Source organism: Schistocerca serialis, chromosome 7 (assembly GCF_023864345.2).
Source record: "Schistocerca serialis cubense isolate TAMUIC-IGC-003099 chromosome 7, iqSchSeri2.2, whole genome shotgun sequence".
Classification (NCBI taxonomy): Eukaryota; Metazoa; Arthropoda; class Insecta; order Orthoptera; family Acrididae; genus Schistocerca; species Schistocerca serialis.
This window is the reverse complement of record NC_064644.1, coordinates 80,588,336-80,606,743: the sequence shown is the minus strand read 5'-3', so window position 1 is coordinate 80,606,743 and position 18,408 is coordinate 80,588,336. Positions and strand designations below refer to the sequence as shown.

General features: G+C 44.1%; 1 protein-coding gene across 2 annotated transcripts in view; it reads right to left on the bottom strand.

The window, feature by feature from the left end:
- Positions 1-18,408, bottom strand: part of LOC126412767 (zinc finger protein basonuclin-1-like) — a 295,072-nt gene that overhangs the window by 24,621 nt on the left and 252,043 nt on the right. For both annotated transcript variants that reach the window (XM_050082521.1, XM_050082522.1), the window contains 2 exons: positions 5,919-6,109; positions 1,208-2,095 (listed from right to left, as the gene is read on the bottom strand). In XM_050082521.1, coding sequence (XP_049938478.1) covers positions 1,208-2,095; positions 5,919-6,109 — 1,079 coding nt within the window. The remainder of the gene's footprint in view (positions 1-1,207; positions 2,096-5,918; positions 6,110-18,408) is intronic.

The window sequence follows — 18,408 nt, the reverse complement described above, 5'->3', positions numbered from 1 at the left end:
TCGAGAGCAATTGTTACGTCCATTTCACTTACAGCGTGTCCACAACCTGGAACCACTTGATTATCCACCGAGAACACAGTTTTCGCAGTGCTACCTGGAACAGCGTGAAATGCATCCTACATTTCCATCCTCTGTGTTGCTTACCGATGAAGCAACAAAATGGTTCAAATGGCTCTGAGCACTATGGGACTCAACTGCTGAGGTCATTAGTCCCCTAGAACTTAGAACTAGTTAAACCTAACTAACCTAAGGACATCACAAACATCCATGCCCGAGGCAGGATTCGAACCTGCGACCGTAGCGATGAAGCAACATTCGGGCGTGATGGAGTCTTAAACATGTACAATTCACATGTTTGGAGTGAGGATAACCCAAATGCCACAGTTACAAGCGCTCATCAAGTGCGGTTCTTTGTTAATGTGTGGGTCCGTGTTGTTGGGGACTGTTTAATTAGGCTGTATCTGATACCTAGGCCATTAAATGGCAGGCACTATTACAATTTCCTCGCCAGAGCATTGGCAGAATTGTTAGAAGACGTCCCGCTCCCTACAAGACAACGCATGTGGTTCCAACACGACGGGGCGCCGGCACATTTCAGTCGTCGTGTGCGTCGATTCATGGACCGACGGTTCCCAGGAACGTGGATTGGCAGAGGTGGTCCTGTACCATGGCCTGCTCGATCCCCAGATATGTCCCCTCCAGATTTTTTGTGTGGGGAGAGACCCTGTTTACGCAAATCCTGTTGCATCAGAAGAGGATCAGGTTGCCCGGATAGTAGCATCAGCAGGAACAATTCAGGATACTCCTGGGGTTTTTGCCCGTGTCAGACAGAAAGTGATTCGACGGTATAACCTTTGTTTACGTGTCAATGGAGGCATTTTTGAAAATCTACTGCAATTGAAATTGGGTTGTGTTAATGTGTTGTCTCTTGGTCATAAAAAATTGGAAAGCTATTTGTTGCTTTAATTACTTTGCTGCCAGAGAAATCTTCCTCTACCGGTTTAAATACTCCTCATAGGAAAAAATGACATTAGGGAAAAATATTTGTTTTGATGTCCCCTACAACCTCCCAGAGTTTGTCGGTTCAAATACTTTTCACCCGGTGTAGGGCGCTGAATCAGGAACCAGACACGTCAACAAAAGGTTTAAGTCACGCAGTGGACAATGTAAGGCGAAAATAAATGAAAATGAAAGAGATTGGGCTTACCGTGCACTTGTGCATCTCACGGAGATGGACCGCCGAGAAGTGTATCTTGAGCGCGCCTTTGTCACAGAAAGTCTTGAGGCAGACGTTGCACTGCACACGCTTCTTGCCCGTCACTTGATTCACGACGGGCGTGGCCAGGTTGAAAGGCAAGTCCAGTAGACTGGAGCCCCACTTCCTCTTCGGAGAAGATGGCGCTCGTCGCTTCGTGTCTTCTTGCGCTGTATGGCTCGCTCCATTGCTGGAGTCCCTACTGAGATTCATCGCGCTTTGGTAGTTTTCGACGTCGTCGTCTTCATCTCCAGAGTCGGCCAGGCAGCTGCTGCCTCTGCTCGTCTTGTCCGCTTCCGAAAACACGCTCGTCGGAGGGGACGGCCTGGATAAGGACGCCGTCGAAGTTCCGTAGCTCGTTCTCATCTGGTCCGCGTCCTCTCTGTACCACTTGGGAACCTCAGCGAACTTCGGCATGCTCAGGTTGATGAGCCCCGGCTCCTCTTGGACCGTCTGCTGCTGCAGTCGCTCCCCGTTCGCCCTCTCCATCTTACAGAAGTCCAGGGGCTGCATGTTCTGGAGCTGGTACAGTGGAGATGGGTGGGGTATGGGCAGCGCAGTCTTGCATACAGTTGCACCCGAAGGCGGGGACAGTACCTTCAGGATGGGACGCCTTTCGTAGGGTGCTCCATTCAACGAGAGTGGCAGATCGCCGGAAAACGGAGCCACAAGCAAATTTTCGTTGCTGCTTCCGCATTCGGACCGTGGTCCGATGCTTGGCTGCATGAGTTTCATCGCTAACCCTCTCGTCTCAGGAAACCCGAGAAACCTCCGCAGGACCAGCGGTTCTTCTTCGTCGCTGCATATGTGCCAGCGCTGCAGCATCTTTCCGTACTTGTCCTACAAAAAGAAATAAGAAAGAAAGGAATCAAATCTGTTTCACAGAACAGAGTAGTATTTTCTTTCAATTGTAAAAAAAAATTACTTTTTGTATTTCTTATTAAATTTGAACTCAAAATAATTTGCCTTTGCTACTTGATAAAACGGGAGACAAGGGTAATTCTAAGGTCATATATGTGAAAAATTTTGGGGCCAATGTTTTGAGGTTATAAAGCAAAAAAATGGTTCAAATGGCTCTAAGCACTATGGGACTTAACATCTGAGGTCATCAGTCCCCTAGAACTTAGAACTACTTAAACCTAACTAACCTAAGGACATCACACACATCCATGCCCGAGGCAGGATTCGAACCTGCGACCGTAGCGGTCGCGCGGTTCCAGACTGAAGCGCCTAGAACCGCTCGGCCACTCCAGCCGGCCGCTTATAGAGCATTCATGTTGGGATGGATACCAGCATTTTTATTTTGAAAGGGATTCGGAATGTGTGGTGTTCCTTTATTTAGAAAATCTGACAATCTTTTAAAGGTGGGATGACAGATAGGGGATAATCGAGGCGTCGTTTTCAAAGTGGAAACATATCCGCTCAAGTGACTGTACGCGTGGAAGACGGCGGAGGTTGTTTAGCAGCTTCTTTAGTTATAGGTTTCATTTTAGGTGTTCATTAGATGTTTGCTACTTGACGATAGAGGATTAAGTGGAGATAATTTGTTTGTGTCAGTCTCAATGGCTGGGGCATCTTTCGGTGCACATATTACCGCCGTGCTTCGTGTCGTTTCGTGGGTCTTGTGGACATCTGACCATACAAAAAGCAGCTTCTGTACACCAATTGACTTAGTAACCTCCTTTGGTGGTGTGCACTACGATGCTTTATGCGTTCTCCGCAGAAATGGTCGGAGAATACTTCGCCGCACCGCCGGTATGTGTCCTTTACCATACCGCACTTTTCAGCTTGACGTGTTTGCTTTATGCCGCCCGTAATGACGACTGTAGTGGCTCAGCACTAAGTACATTTCTCATATCTAATCTGATACCTAAATCTACTCCAAATGTTGTATCCAGGCACGCTGCTGGTAGACGAAGCACGGTGACGATTTGGCTCTAGCACTACGTGGTGATGTATAGCTCTATGCCAGTGCGCATCGCCCCAGTACCTCATTCTTACATGCAGACCTCTGTAGGTACTGAACTAGTTCGGCCACCCATACAGAATCACGGAGCTTGCCGCAAGACATGGAGACCTGCGTCATCTGCAGTGTGAGACGATATGGCAGCACATCCAAGGGTAGTATCTAAATATGACTGAAGTTACATACTGATTTCTCTGGATATCTTGTCAGTTAGTTCTATTTAAATTTGTACTCAAGTCTCTGTTTCTTTCTATTCAGATGTTCCTGGCGATGCTAACGTAGTACAAAACAGCTTATTAAAGTAAAGGATTATTCAACAGCTGCTGCGTTTTGTTTAACGAGAATGAATAATTACAGCTGTAGTTGACCACGACATAAAATGTGGCGAATGACTACAGGATGTTTGAATGTTTTTAAGATTCTAGGCAGCCACTTTTTGGCTGCGATAGAGAAATTTTTTTTTTAATTAGTTAAGTCGTTCAATGCGTAGAGTAATGAGGTAAACCACTTCAAGCGTTTGTGAAAATAATAATAAATGAACTATCCACATCTTCTGATGTGTCTACAAATAACTTCGACATCGTTGAAAATTTGATATACTCATTGCATATATGGCGAAAAAGTCCCTAAGTTGTGCTAAAAGTGAATAGTGAATAATGACACCTTTGACTTTAAAATACTTCGCCGAGATGCAGTTGCAAAACCATCTTTTGATACTGCAAAGAAAATCGTGAGATGTAAACTCTCCGTGTATGAAAGATAGTTACTCCGATTGCTTGAAACTGATCCCAAAATTAATTAACGTGAAAAACTTTTAATTCAAAGTTTAACTGCTAACATTGTAACCAGCGATTTGCAGATATTGGATGAGTGTCGGATTAAATATCATCATGGGCTGTTTGAGTAAGGAACAGAAACAACACTACATTACGACTACTTCCGACAGTATTAATAAATGTGTGATATTACTACTTCGAGTGAAGAATTTAGAAAAAGATTTCCTTTCGTACCGTATTCTTCCTTAAATGAAGCTACCCTGCGAATATTTACGTCATTTATGATATACTCTCAGAAAGAATGAAATATTAGAAGTTGTGCAGGAGACAGTCTGTCCATAAACTATGATTTTTATCAACGTTTAATATATCAAAGACGGACCAGTTTCACCACAAGGTGTACAGCGTATGATGACGTAACTGTAGAGTAGACTGGGACCCTCATTTTCAGTTGTCTTGTTGAATGGGCTTGGCTTCCGATTGAACTCTTTTATCCTTAGTGTGACTGACTATGCTATATTAAAGAAACAGACGCTTTTATTGGGCACGAAAGTTTGATCTGTTAGTTTTATTAGACACAAAATTTTGATCTGTTTGTGCCACATATTCTTCATAGGAGATCCACTCTTCGTGGGAGTGAGATGGGCGTCTTGACACGCTCATAAAACATGTAGAGTTTTTCAGTTTCCTGAGTTATTAAAAGGTCGAATAGACTTCATTTTATGGTCTTTTTTAAACCCTTTCGTGGGAAAAATTATTCAGCAGTTTTTTTAATGAATGGAGAGCAGATAGTAGTTAACAAATAGGTATATTTATCATACAGAATATCAAATTTGCTCCAACTGTGAAAGTGAGGTCACACAACAAGTTGGAAAGTATTCTTCCCATTGCCCTTCCTTGGAGTTAAATGACAAAAACAACTTTTTTAATATATGTCATACTTATTTGATAAATTTACTTCTGTTGTTAGAATGATTGTTTACAATTACTTGCCATGAAATTTTTTGAAACATGGGTCTTTGCAAAGTGGTATTTGACAATATGTACAAACACAGCGAGTGCTCTTCTCCACAGCTTTGGTACTACAATGACGGCACGTCCAGTAGGTTTCTCCTAAAATGGGTTGATGCTCCCCTACAGCCACATGGCTAAAATCTTCAGGTACTTTACCCCTTTTTGCCAGAAAGACAGGTTTTTGTCCACGCCATTTTTGGGATGAGAAGCCAGCGATCAATTGTCTGGCTAGATGGATCCTGTATGTGAGCTGATCATGCTGTCCACTTTCTCTTTTAGGTTTTTTCCACAGGATAAAACTGTCCACTGCAGCAACGTCCTCCAGGAAATAAAATATTCTGCGCCACCATTTTTCAGAATGTCTGCGAAAAGCATACCTTTCTCGTAATTGATCAAACATATCGACACCACCCATTATTTTGTTGTATTCTGCCACAACCGCAGGACAAGAAATCTCTGTACTAGTACCATCCTTGTTTTTCCTTTTCACTGTGGCTGTTTCTCATGGGTCATGAATTGAGGACAGGAAAGTGACTGGACGGTTATCCATCCATTTTACTGCAGAAATTGCTCCTTTTGTTCCAAACTGGAACTCTCCTCGTTCCAATTTTACGTTTTCCTTCATAAATATACTATAGCTTTGAGGAAAAAATCACAAAATGTCACGCAGACAGCACTGAAAGGCTCCTCTACAAGGCAACACTCAGCTATACAATGCCTCTGCGCGAAGCTACAGCAAAAACAGCGGGAACATCAGATTGGAAGTAGTACCCTATACTGTTCACTAGGAGATAGCACCGTACAGAGGTGAGAACTGTGAATCCCACTAGGAGTGAGTTCATTGTAGTGGGAAGCATGTTTCCCACAGCTCACGAAAGGGTTAAGTGATGAGCGGCAGAATGCTTACCTGTAGCATGTATCCTCTGGCGTAGTCCTCTAGCGTCCATCCGAAGCCGGCGAGCAGGTGGAGGACCTCGTCCCTGGAGAAGCCGGACAGCAGGCGGTCCAGGAGGATCTTGAGCCGGATGGTGAGAGCCTGGTAACCCAGCAGCACGGCGCCAGACACCTCCTCCACCGTCGCCGTCGCCGACAGGGCCGCTGCAACACACCGCCGAGCCGATCAAGATGCTGCTGCGGATACCAGCACAGCACGAGCAGCAGTTACTGTACAGTGCCAACCTGTCTTTCAGATTCCGTTCCTGCGTTTCATAATTATTATTGCAAACAGCCTACTGGCGATTGTATACCAGTTAGGTTCCTTTCAGAGCGGAATATAGGTACGTTCTTAACAAACACGCACAACCGCTCGAAGGTCGAAAGAACCCTAGCCTACCTAGGGAAACATGGCGAAAGTGGTCAATGTAAGGGCAATTCAGTTTTCACCAAACTATGGTTTTCAATAGAAACTTACCTACTACACTTTTGGAATATACCGGGTGGTCAAAAAGTCAGTATAAATGCCTGTAGACGTTACCTGAAAAGGCGCTTTTAGTGAAGATGTATTCTCTGAATGGGGAATGTGCTAGTTCAGCGTACGATCCCATCGCCATAGGAAGAGGTTTCGAACGGGTACAGATCCGTTGACAAATGCAGCTGTGGTGAGAATGATTTCGAAGTTCGAAGCCACGGGTTGTTTCGACGATAGACCCCGTAGTGGTCGACCGGGCACAAGGCGTAATGCTGCTGAGACAGTTCAGGAAGAAATGGAGACTGTAGCGGGTTCGTCTATGCACGGGGAACTCAGCGCTCGTGCAGTCGCACGTCGCACCAGCATTCCATACACTACTGTTTGGTTGGCACTGATGCGTACCCTCCGATGCTATCCGTACAAAATCCATCGGCATCATGAACTGTTACCTGGCGATTTAGTGAAGCGGAGGGCACTTGCGGTGTGGGCGTTTCAAAAATGGCGGAAGATGGCGATTGGTTGAGTAACGTGTTGTGGACCGACGAAGCTCATTTCACGCTGCGAGGGTCTGTTAACGCCCACAACTGCAGAATTTGGACTACCGAAAATCCTAGAACTGTCGTGGAAATTCCATTGCACTACGAGAAAGTCACGGTATGGGTTGGATTTACCACATCTACCGTTATCGGGCCTTTTTTCTTCGAGGAAATGCGTGATTCTGGTTTTGTAGCTGCTACCGTGACGGATGAGAGGTAGGCGGATATGTTATGGAATCGTATCATCCCCAGCCTGGCTGATAAACACCTGCTGGAACGTACGATGTTTATGCAGGATGGCGCTCCACTCCATATTGCTAGACGCGTGAAAGATCTCTTGCGCGCGGCGTTTGGTGATGACCGTGTGCTCAGCCGCCACTTTCGTCATGCTTGGCCTTCCAGGTCCCCAGACCTCAGTCCGTGCGATTATTGGCTTTGGGGTTACCTGAAGTCGCAAGTGTATCGTTATCGACCGACATCTCTAGGGATGCTGAAAGACAACATCCGACGCCAATGCCTCACCATAACTCCGGACATGCTTTAAAGTGCTGTTCACAACATTATTCCTCGACTACAGCTATTGTTGAGGAATGATGGTGGACATATTGAGCACTTTCTGTAAAGAACATCATCTTTGCTTTGTCTTACTTTGTTATGCTAATTATTGCTATTCTGATCAGATGAAGCGCCATCTGTCGGACATTTTTTTAACTTTTGTATTTTTTTTGGTTCTAATAAAACCCCATGTCATTCCAAGCATGTGTGTCAATTTGTACCTCTCTATCTACATTATTCCGTGATTTATTCAGTTTTCAAGTTTATACTGACTTTTTGATCACCCGGTACATACTACAAGGTATCAAACCAAATATTTGCAAGTGAAAACGAAAATAATGTACAGGAGCGACATGTATTTTTCTGATGGCTTACGAAGTGCCATTTTCCTGGCGGTAATGTCGTCAGTTCCATCGCAGTAGGCTCTCATGTTTGTTGTTGTGATATTCAGACGTACTCTCTGGGCATCTTAGTGTCCTAGTATCTGAATCAATACGAAGCGTCAGCCGGATTTTTGCATTAGGCCACATATAAAATGACGGAGATGGCTTAAGATATATAATGTAATTCATGAGATAGAATGAAAGGTGATAGCTTTTTATGTAAAGGGGTTTGAAGCTAATCCGACCTGAAGTATTAAGCGTGATATTTGAAGTAAACTAACCCGTACCAGGGTAAACAACTTGCCCACTTTTGCCGGCTGGATACCATGCCGGCATTAGTAGTTTACAGATGAAACTATCAAACACAATCACACAACAAGGAACTATATTTGTTAGTCAAAAGACTTTGTTGAAACACTGATACGGTAAAAAAGAATCACTCAAAATATAAGTGAGGTAATGAGACTGGTATAACTTACTTACATCAGACGACTGATAATAAGGGTAGTCTTTACTAAGATATGACGGAACAAACTTCCTGCGTCAAACCCACTGACAGCTGTGACGGTGTATATTAGAACTAGTCCGATCAGTTCCCAGCAGGCAGCAGCACTATTCAGGACAAAGAAATATGCAGTGGCCGCTTTTACTGCTCTTTACCCCATGTTTCTCCAAAGACGGGAAGGTTGCACAAGTCACAAAAATACTCAAAAAAGAAAATACAAGTAATCCGCTGAATTACAGACCCGTATCACTAACTTCGATATGAATATGATTTTGAATATGTGTTGTGTTCGAACATCATGGATTACCTCGAAGAAAACGATTTACTGACAAACTGCCAACATGGACGAAGGAAATATCGTTGTTGTGAAACACAACTAGCTCTTTATTCTCAGCAAATAATGAATGGTCCCGACAGGGCATCTCAGATTGATTCCATATTTTTAGATTTTGACACCGTTCGTCATAAGCGACTTCTAATTGAATTCCATGCTATACAGGGTATAGTCTCAGTTGCCCAGCTGGATTCATGATTTGGTGTCAGAAAGGTCACGGTTATCAGTAACTGACGGGAAGTCACCCAGTAATGCAGAATATCTTATGTTTCCCAAGGAAGTGTTACAGGCCGTCTGCTGTTCCTGATCCGCAAAAACGATTTACGAGACAATCTGAGCACCCTCTTAGCTTGTTTGCAAATTATGCTATCATTTACGGTCTTGTAAAGTCAACATGTGATCAAAACCAACTGAAAAATGATTTAGACAAGATATCCGCGTGTTGCGAAAAGTGGCAGTTGACTCTAAGTAATGAAAAGTGTGAAGTCATCCGCATGAGTACTGAAAGGAACTCGCTAAATTCTGGTTACACGATAAATCACGCAAACTAAAGGATGTACTTAGGGATTACAATTACGAATAACTTAAATTGAAACGTCCACATAAATAACGTTGTGAGTGAGGTAAACCAAAGACTGATATTGGCAGAACGCTTAGAAAATGCAACATGTCTACTAAGGAAACTGCTTGCACTATGCTTGTCAGCCCTCTTCTGGTGCGGTGTGGGATCCGCATCAGATAGGAATAACGGAGGACATCGATAAAGATCAGGAAAGGGCAGCCCGTTTTGCATTATCGCTAAATGGGTAGAGAGCGCCACAGACATGATAAGCGAATTGATGGGGCAATTAAACAAAGGCTTTTTTCTCTGCGGCTGGACCTTCTCACGAAATTTTAATCATCAACTTACTCCTCAAAATGTAAAACTATTTTGTTGGCGCCCACTTACATGGGGAGCAATGATAATTATAATGAAATAAGAGAAATCAGAGCTCGCACTGAAAGTTTGAAGCGTTCTTTTTCCAGTGCGCTGTTGGAGAATGGAACGGTAGAGAAATAGTTCGAAAGTGGTTCGATGAACCCTCTGTCAGGCCCTTAATTGTGAATTGCAGAGAAATAATGTAGATATAGATATACATGCAACTGTAGATGTAGATGCAGCCTAGAAAGGCACTACTCTGTAAAAGTCTGTTACGAAAGAGACATGTATTCAGGAATATCTACCTATCTGTGCAACTTTCGAAGAGGCCTGAAATGGAAACCCCCTAACTTGGCTCCGCCAACATACTGGGCAGCCAAAGGTAGAAAAGTAAGGTGGAGGCGAAACTACCAGACAGATTAATATTGTGTACCGGGACGGTATTCGAAACAAAGACCTGTGCCTTTTGTGGGCAAGTGCTCTATCGACTGAGCTATCCAGATATGTCTTGCGAACCCCCTACCCACTACAAGCTTTGCTTACGCCAGTACCTCGTCTCCTATCTTACAGGCTTCACTGAAGTTCTTTTGCATACACTGCGAAACTAGCACTCCTCGAAGAAAGGATACTGGCGAGACACAGCTTAGCCACAGCCTAGGGGATTGTTTCGAGAATCAATTTCTCGCTCGGCACCGAACTTATGTACTCCTATCCACAATTACAGCAACAATTTGATTGACTCGATGCGGATGGAGTCGACAATCGTGTTCTCCAACTGGTCTTTTACCTGCCCGAATCACAACTTTACATTGTTTGATACCATCTGATCCAGAACTGTTTGGAACACGTGAAACCAGCTGATTATACTGATGTAAAATCCTCTGGAGCTTTTTAATAATTTCCCGTTTGATCAACAGATACGAGAATCATTCAATAACTAAAAAGATAAACTGGTTTGGGGAAAAACTGTAAGTAGAGCAAGTTTCGTACTTTTATGGGTTTCAGTTGGCGTCACTGGGATCAGCCATGATCGGCTTATGTATCAACATTGTTTTGTTTATAACCTCAAAAACACATTTCAAGATGGCGAGCCAGCTTGAAACGTCCACATTAGTTGAACAACGTTCTGTTATTCGTTTTTTTACTTGCTGAAGGTAAGAAAACAGTGAATATATAGTGTAGACTGTCTAAAGTTTATGGTGAACGTTGTATTAATCGAGCAAATTTTTACAAGTGAGTAGAGCAGTTCAAAAATGGTCGCGACTTAGTGACTGACGAACACCGTTCTCGCCGACCAGATGCAGTTCCAACTCCCTCATTTGAAAGTCGTATTGATGACATTCGTGCCGACCCCTGTGAGACTGTGGAAATGATAGTTGATAAGGTTCAAATTAGTACTGGTACAGTTCATAATATTATATGTAAGAAGCTGAAGTACCGTAAAACATGTGCAAGATGGGTCCCAAAGGAGTTGACGCGGCTACACATCGAAACAAGGCTGAGAATGTGTACAGAATTAAAGGAACGTTATGAAAGAAAAGGTGAACACTTCTTCAAAAAGTTTTAACTTGCGGTGAAACTTGAGTCCACTATTCTGAACCAGAATCAAAAAGACAAAGCATGGAGTGGAAGCACACCAACTCATCTGTCAAGGAAAAGTTCAGAACCCAAGCTTCAGCAGGAAAAGTCATGTTGATGGTGTTTTGGGATGCTGAACGTCCAGTTTTTTTGAGATTATCTCGGAAATCAAAAAAATGGCTCTGAGCCCTATGGGACTTAACATGTATGGTCATCAGTCCCCTAGAACTTAGAACTACGTAAACGTAACTAACCTAAGGATATCACACAACGCCCAGTCATCACGAGGCAGAGAAAATCCCTGACACCGCCGGGAATCGAACCCGGGAACCCGGGCGCGGGAAGCGAGAACGCTACCGCACGACCACGAGCTGCGGACCATCTCGAAAATCAGCGTGCAATGAATAGCCAGTACTACTCGTATTTGCTTTTAAACCAGGTGAAGTCAGCCATGAGAGAGAGACGTCGTGAAACTCAGAGGACAGGTGTGATTCTCCAGCAAGAAAACGCAAGTCCTCATATTGCTCAACTAACCCTTGAAACCAACGACAAAATGGGATGGTAAGTACTGTCTCATCCACCTTACAGTCCTGATTTAGCCCCTAGTGACTTCCTTATGTTTGGTGCACTGAAGGAGGCATTACGTGGGAAGAGGTTCCAGGACAAGGACGTGAAAAAGTTTGTGAGAAATTGGTTCAAACATGAAGATAAAGAGTTCTTTGCAGACGGAATAAAAAAGCTTGTAGCCCGTTGGAACAAGTGCACAAATGCTCAAGGGGATTATGTTGAAAAGTAGAAAAAGTAAACGCTTGTAAAAGTAAACGCTTTTTTCTCCAGACGAATTTGTCTCTTTAATTATTGAATGACCCTCGCACTTGCTCAACTTTGATCGAAGTCTGTTTGTCCGTTGCCTATAAAATACACTTGCAAAAATTTATGATTCGTTTGGCGACGGTAACAATGATCCTCTCTATGACTGACTTATTTTTTAATCGAAAACACATGACTGAATTGCTGTTCTTCACTGCATATAAAAGTTGCACGAAATGATGCCATTTCATAGAAGGCGTTGTGCGCTATGTATGTTCTGATTTCGGAGTTTATTCAGTTACGTAATGAGGCACTTGCGGTGGAGGCTCCGACGTCTTTGTATTTGTTGTACTTTTTATTGCGATTATAATGGAAAGCTTCACCTGCCAAACTGTTATCTCTGCTTCTTCTGCTTTGCACTTTGCGTTTGCTAATGATTCGTTCATGCGCTTGCCATCGTTATCTTTCACGAACATCACTGGTTGTAAACCCACTTCATTTCCAAATCTTTTTTGTTTAGCAGTTTCTCTATGCTTGTTTACTGAATGTCTTACCCGATCCGCTTATCAAATTTCGTGTCGTTTTCTCTCAACCTATTCACTACTTTCGTTCTGAAGCTGAACGTTCTTCTCGTCTCATACGTTTCATTTCTTCGCTGTTCCTCGTATTTCAGGCTTTCCCACTCACCAAAGGCAAGCTCTTGTTCTTCACGTCCCGAGATGCTGTTAAACGTTAATATTACTTAACACTCTAAGATTTTAATCAATGCAGTATTCACTACCACTTAAATTTATTTCAGTTCCTACGTTTTTGACTTTTCCTTGCTACGCCCTAAACGATTTCGGAAAGTATACTGAAGCGTAGACATTTTGAAACATCCTGGAGTATTCTCGAACATTCTTGAAAATTCTGAGACCTTCTGAAACATTCTGAAATACTTCCAAACCTCATGGAATAATCTGTAAGGTTCTGGAACTTTCTCGGAGAGCCTCCAACATTCCGGAAGGTACGTTCCGGCCAAGTTCTGCCACTTCGGCAGTCGATTCCTAGCTGCTCTACCAGCTACATGCAACCCGTGTGACGCCCTCTTTGACAATCGAACTCACCCCCTGCAGTTCCAATCGTAAATCTTCCTCACGGCTGGGAGATTGAGGGCTACCATACCATTAACCTCTTGCGGTTTTGCGGACGGATTGTGGAGCTATACTGGCACACATCGACAAATTACGCTTATGTTTATTGCGTGTACGGATGTAATTAGTGACAATTACTCGCTAGACTTCATACGCCGTACTTGTATTGCTAAATTAAATTACTTTGTTGCTATGAAGTTGCACACTCTAAGGCAAAACATACGACGCACAACCAAGGAGTTACGCAAATTGGTCACAAATTTATATTCATATAGCTAACGACGGAAAATGGAAAACCTCGGCGGCCAATTTCACAGCACAGCTGCCAAGAGCTGTAAATAGGGCACATGCCGATACCAGGTCATAATCTTTGCGAACTTCAATCCATGTACTTAGTTGGACAGTAACTAAGCCACGCAGACGGGCACGTGAAGAATATACGCAGATGTCAGCATCTGAGAGAGAACGTGTAGTAGAACTCAAAGATGCCGGCTGGAGTAATCGGCGAATCGCTCGATATCTGAGTAGGAGTGGTGCCACTATTCGATGATGTTGGTACAAATGGGTGCACCATGGCCGAACTGTCGACTTAGAGAGATGACGGAACGTGAGGACCGAGTTATCGTCAGAGAGGCACTCAGAATCCCGAATTCAACATTATCATCTATGCGACGTGCAAGTGGTGCTTCAATGACCACAAGGACCGTTCATTGTGGCGACTACCACTGGCCTCCGTACACAACAAGCTATTTGCAGTGGTGTCGGGCACATTCGTCGTAGAACCCCGCTGACCGGAGTAGAGCTGTCTTCAGTGATGAGTCCCGCTTCGAACTGAGCCCCGATGATCAACGAAGTTGTGTCTGGATCCGCTCCGGACAGCGGTGGCATACTAACCTAACTGTCACCCACCATACGGCCAGACAACCACCACTGATTTCATACGAGGTGCATTCAAGTTCTAAGGCCTCCGATTTTTTTTTCTAATTAACTACTCAACCGAAATCGATGAAACTGACGTTGCTTCTCGACGTAATCGCCCTGCAGACGTACACATTTTTCACAACGCTGACGCCATGATTCAATGGCAGCGGCGAAGGCTTCTTTAGGAGTCTGTTTTGACCACTGGAAAATCGCTGAATCAATAGCAGTACGGCTGGTGAATGTGCGGCCACGGAGAGTGTCTTTCATTGTTGGAAAAAGCCAAAAGTCGCTAGGAGCCAGGTCAGGTGAGTAGGGAGCATGAGGAATCACTTCAAAGCTGTTATCACGAAGAAACTGTTGCGTAACGTTAGCTCGATGTGCGGGTGCGTTGTCTTGGTGAAACAGCACACGCACAGCCCTTCCCAGACGTTTTTGTTGCAGTGCAGGAAGGAATTTGTTCTTCAAAACATTATCGTAGGATGCACTTGTTACGGTAGTGCCCTTTGGAACGCAGTGGGTAAGGATTACGCCCTCGCTGTCTCAGAACATGGACACCATCATTTTTTCAGCACTGGCGGTTACCCGAAATTTTTTTGGTGGCGGTGAATCTGTGTGCTTCCATTGAGCTGACTGGCGCTTTGTTTCTGGATTGAAAAATGGCGTCCACATCTCATCCATTGTCACAACCAACGAAAAGAAAGTCCCATTCATGCTGTCGTTGCGCGTCAACATTGCTTGGCAACATGCCACATGGGCAGCCATGTGGTCGTCCGTCAGCATTCGTGGCACCCACCTGGATGACACTTTTCGCATTTTCGGGTCGTCATGCAGGATTGTGTGCACAGAACCCACAGAAATGCCAACTATGGAAGCGATCTGTTCAACAGTCATTCGGCGATCCCCCAAAACAATTCTCTCCACTTTCTCGATCATGTCATCAGACCAGCTTGTGCGAGCCCGAGGTTGTTTTGGTTTGTTGTCACACGATGTTCTGCCTTCATTAAAGTGTCGCACCCACGAACGCACTTTCGACACATCCATAACTCCATCACCACATGTCTCCTTCAACTGTCGATGAATTTCAATTGGTTTCACACCACACAAATTCAGAAAACGAATGGTTGCACGCTGTTCAAGTAAGGAAAACGTCGCCATTTTAAGTATTTAGAACAGTTCTCATTCTCGCCGCTGGCGGTAAAATTCCATCTGCCGTACGGTGCTGCCATCTCTGGGACGTATTGACAATGAACACGGCCTCATTTTAAAACAATGCGCATGTTTCTATCTCTTTCCAGTCCAGAGAAAAAAAATCGGAGGCCTTAGAACTTGAATGCACCTCGTAGTTGTTATCCGCGGAACCCTTACAGCACAGTGGAACCTCGGCGATGTACCACACCCCATTCTGTTGCCCTACATGGCAAGTCCTCCTGCGCTGTTTCAGCACCATAAATCCTGCCCTCACATGGGGAGAGTTTCCACTGCTTGTCTTCGTGCTTCGCAAACAGTACCCTGTCCGTTAAGGTCGCCAGATGTCTCTCCAATTGAGAACGTTGGTAGCATTATGGGCAGGGTTCTCCAATCAGCTCCAGATTTTAATGATCTAACTCACCGTTAGAATTTGGCATGGTATCCATCAGGAGAAAATCCAGCAACTCTTTCAATCAATGCCAAGCCGAATAACCACTTGCATAAGGGCCGAGGTGGACCAAACCGTTATTGACCAATTTACGAAGCTCTTTCTTTAGAACAAATCATCCAATTTTGCTCAAACTTCAACCATTTGTTTTTCTGTACATATCCATCACATCTATCTATTTACGTCTCATTCGGATAATTCCTGTGCGGTGAGCCGCTTTTTTTTGTCTTAGAGCTTGTATTGACGCAATTTGTTACAGTACTGGGTAGACCTCATCTACTGTACTGATACTTAACTTTCACAATAGTGACAAAACTGTTATCGCGATGGTACCCATATAAGGGAATTTATCGCTCCTCTGCAGTCCATGTAGTTCCAGTTGTGGAAAGGTAACAGCCGTTACACGTACGAATGGACGAAATGTATACTACCTGTCAGTTTCACATTTCTGTACTGTCACGTTACCAGAACCCACATGCTGGTGCACGGGATGAACCTGAACTGGAGCGACAAAATTTCGGAGGCACATTTTCTCTCTGTTAGGGTACAAGGGACCTGTGGCTTAAGATTTATTTGGTTTGTACCACAATTACATACCTTTCTGAGAAAACGCTTTCACAATAATGAAAAACCTATATTACGAGGGTTATTCGGAAAGTAAGGAATCGGTCGCGAAATGGAAAATACAGTGAAACTCTGATGAAACTCTGAACAGATGCGTTGGGCACTGTGTCTAGTACGGACGTCGATCGCATCATGTCGCTCGCTTCAGTTCTGAGCTCACAGTGAGAACGTAAAGATGGCTAAAAATTAGCGTCTCCCGCCAAGCATGAGGGCCTAGAGAAAGATTTTGCCTGAAGCTATGCAATCCACGTAACATAACTGTCATGTGGTTCGTTCCACACGACAATTCTTGGCCGCACTCTGCAGGGGCAATGAAGATGCTCCTCCAGCGTTTCCGATGGGAAGTGTTTGATCACCCACAATACAGCCCGTAATTGTCTACGCTCAAACGAACCGCTGGCTATGAAGACAATATTCTGACACAGACAAAGAGCTGCAGCCCAGAGTAGAAAATTGTCGAAAAGCACTGGCGGCAGTCTCTTATAGCGATGGAATTGAAAAGTTGGTAAAACGCAACGACAGATGTCTAAGTCTGAGCGGCGACTGTGTAGAGAAGTACCTGGAAGGTGTAGCTAACCGTTGCAAATAAAACAGTTATGATTTTCACTGTGGTTTCCATTTCGCGACTTATCGCTCCTTAATTTCCGCATGCCCTCGTATTTAATCACTTGAACGCAAGGTGTGCGCCTCTGCACTGACACACAAAAGTGTAGTGCTGTGATTGCCTTCGCTACGGGAACAGCTCAGTAAAGCGTCAATGTGCCCCTTCCATTGCGTTCTGCAAACCCATACACGAGATGCATATCGGGCAACTGTCATATGGTTCAACTGGCTCTGAGCACTATGGGACTTAACTTTTGAGGTCATTAGTCCCCTAGAACTTAGAACTACTTAAACGTAACTAATCTAAGAACATCTCACGCATCCATGCCTGAGGCAGGATTCGAACCTGCGACTGTAGCGGTCGCGCGGTTCCAGACTGTAGCGCCTAGAACCGCTCGGCCACCCAGGCCGGCCGGGCAACTTTCCGTCGTAATCGTAATCATACTACTAAGTATCGATGATAACGCAGAACAATGCCGGAGAAACAAAACCGAGACCAAATGTAGCAGCACAGATTGCAAGTTTGAGGACTAAGTGTAAAATGTGCATTACTGCATTCAACAGCACGTACCGTGAGGCCATAGAAGAAGCAAAGCGTATACCGTCGACGTTTGCATTGCCACGTAAATATTTTTAGTGCAATATGCCAACAGATAAAAAGATAAATGGCCGTAAAAAGCCAAAAGAAATGCAGTTAAACGCAAAATATCTGGGTTGTTTGGCCGCATCATGTTTCTCTTCAAATATCTTCCTCATGATCGACGTTTCGATCTGTCTGCTGGGACCTTTTTCATACTCCTAGTAGAACACACACGCTTTCTAGCAACCTATAATATTTTATGCTTAATCACAACGGCCAAGAAAGCCTACAGACTTACTCTATAATGAACCGGCGGAGAACACGGGTACCTGATATCAGAAATTCAGAAAACATTGCCGAACAACCTCCGAAATTTTGTTGGTGGACTTTCTGTTCTCTCTGTATATTTACTGAAACAGGTAAGAACAGTTTAATGCTATAAGATTTGGAAGTATGACTACTAAATAATTCTTGGAGATTAATTAGCTATTACGCACGTTTTGATTTTTTTTAACGTCTTTCTACCAACGTTACGTTGAGACAGAACGAAAAGAGCTGATTCAGGCAACATCAAAATCACGTTTTAAAATCATTCGTACAAAGGTCACATACACTAAAAACAGGCTGGTGGGTTTGGTGACGCCAGAGGAGCTTAACGCCAATTACCGTGTGACCGCCACATGCGGATGAGATCATTCGCCAGACTTCTGAGAAATGAAGTCGGAGAACTTGATCCTAGTAAATGGAGACGGTGGCGCAATTGGAAAGGAATTGTTCACGCAAGGACGTCCAGATCTCAGCCGTGCCGCTCTGTCCGGACTAATCGCATAAGATACTCTATAAATCTCTTACATTATCTGCAGCAAAATTCA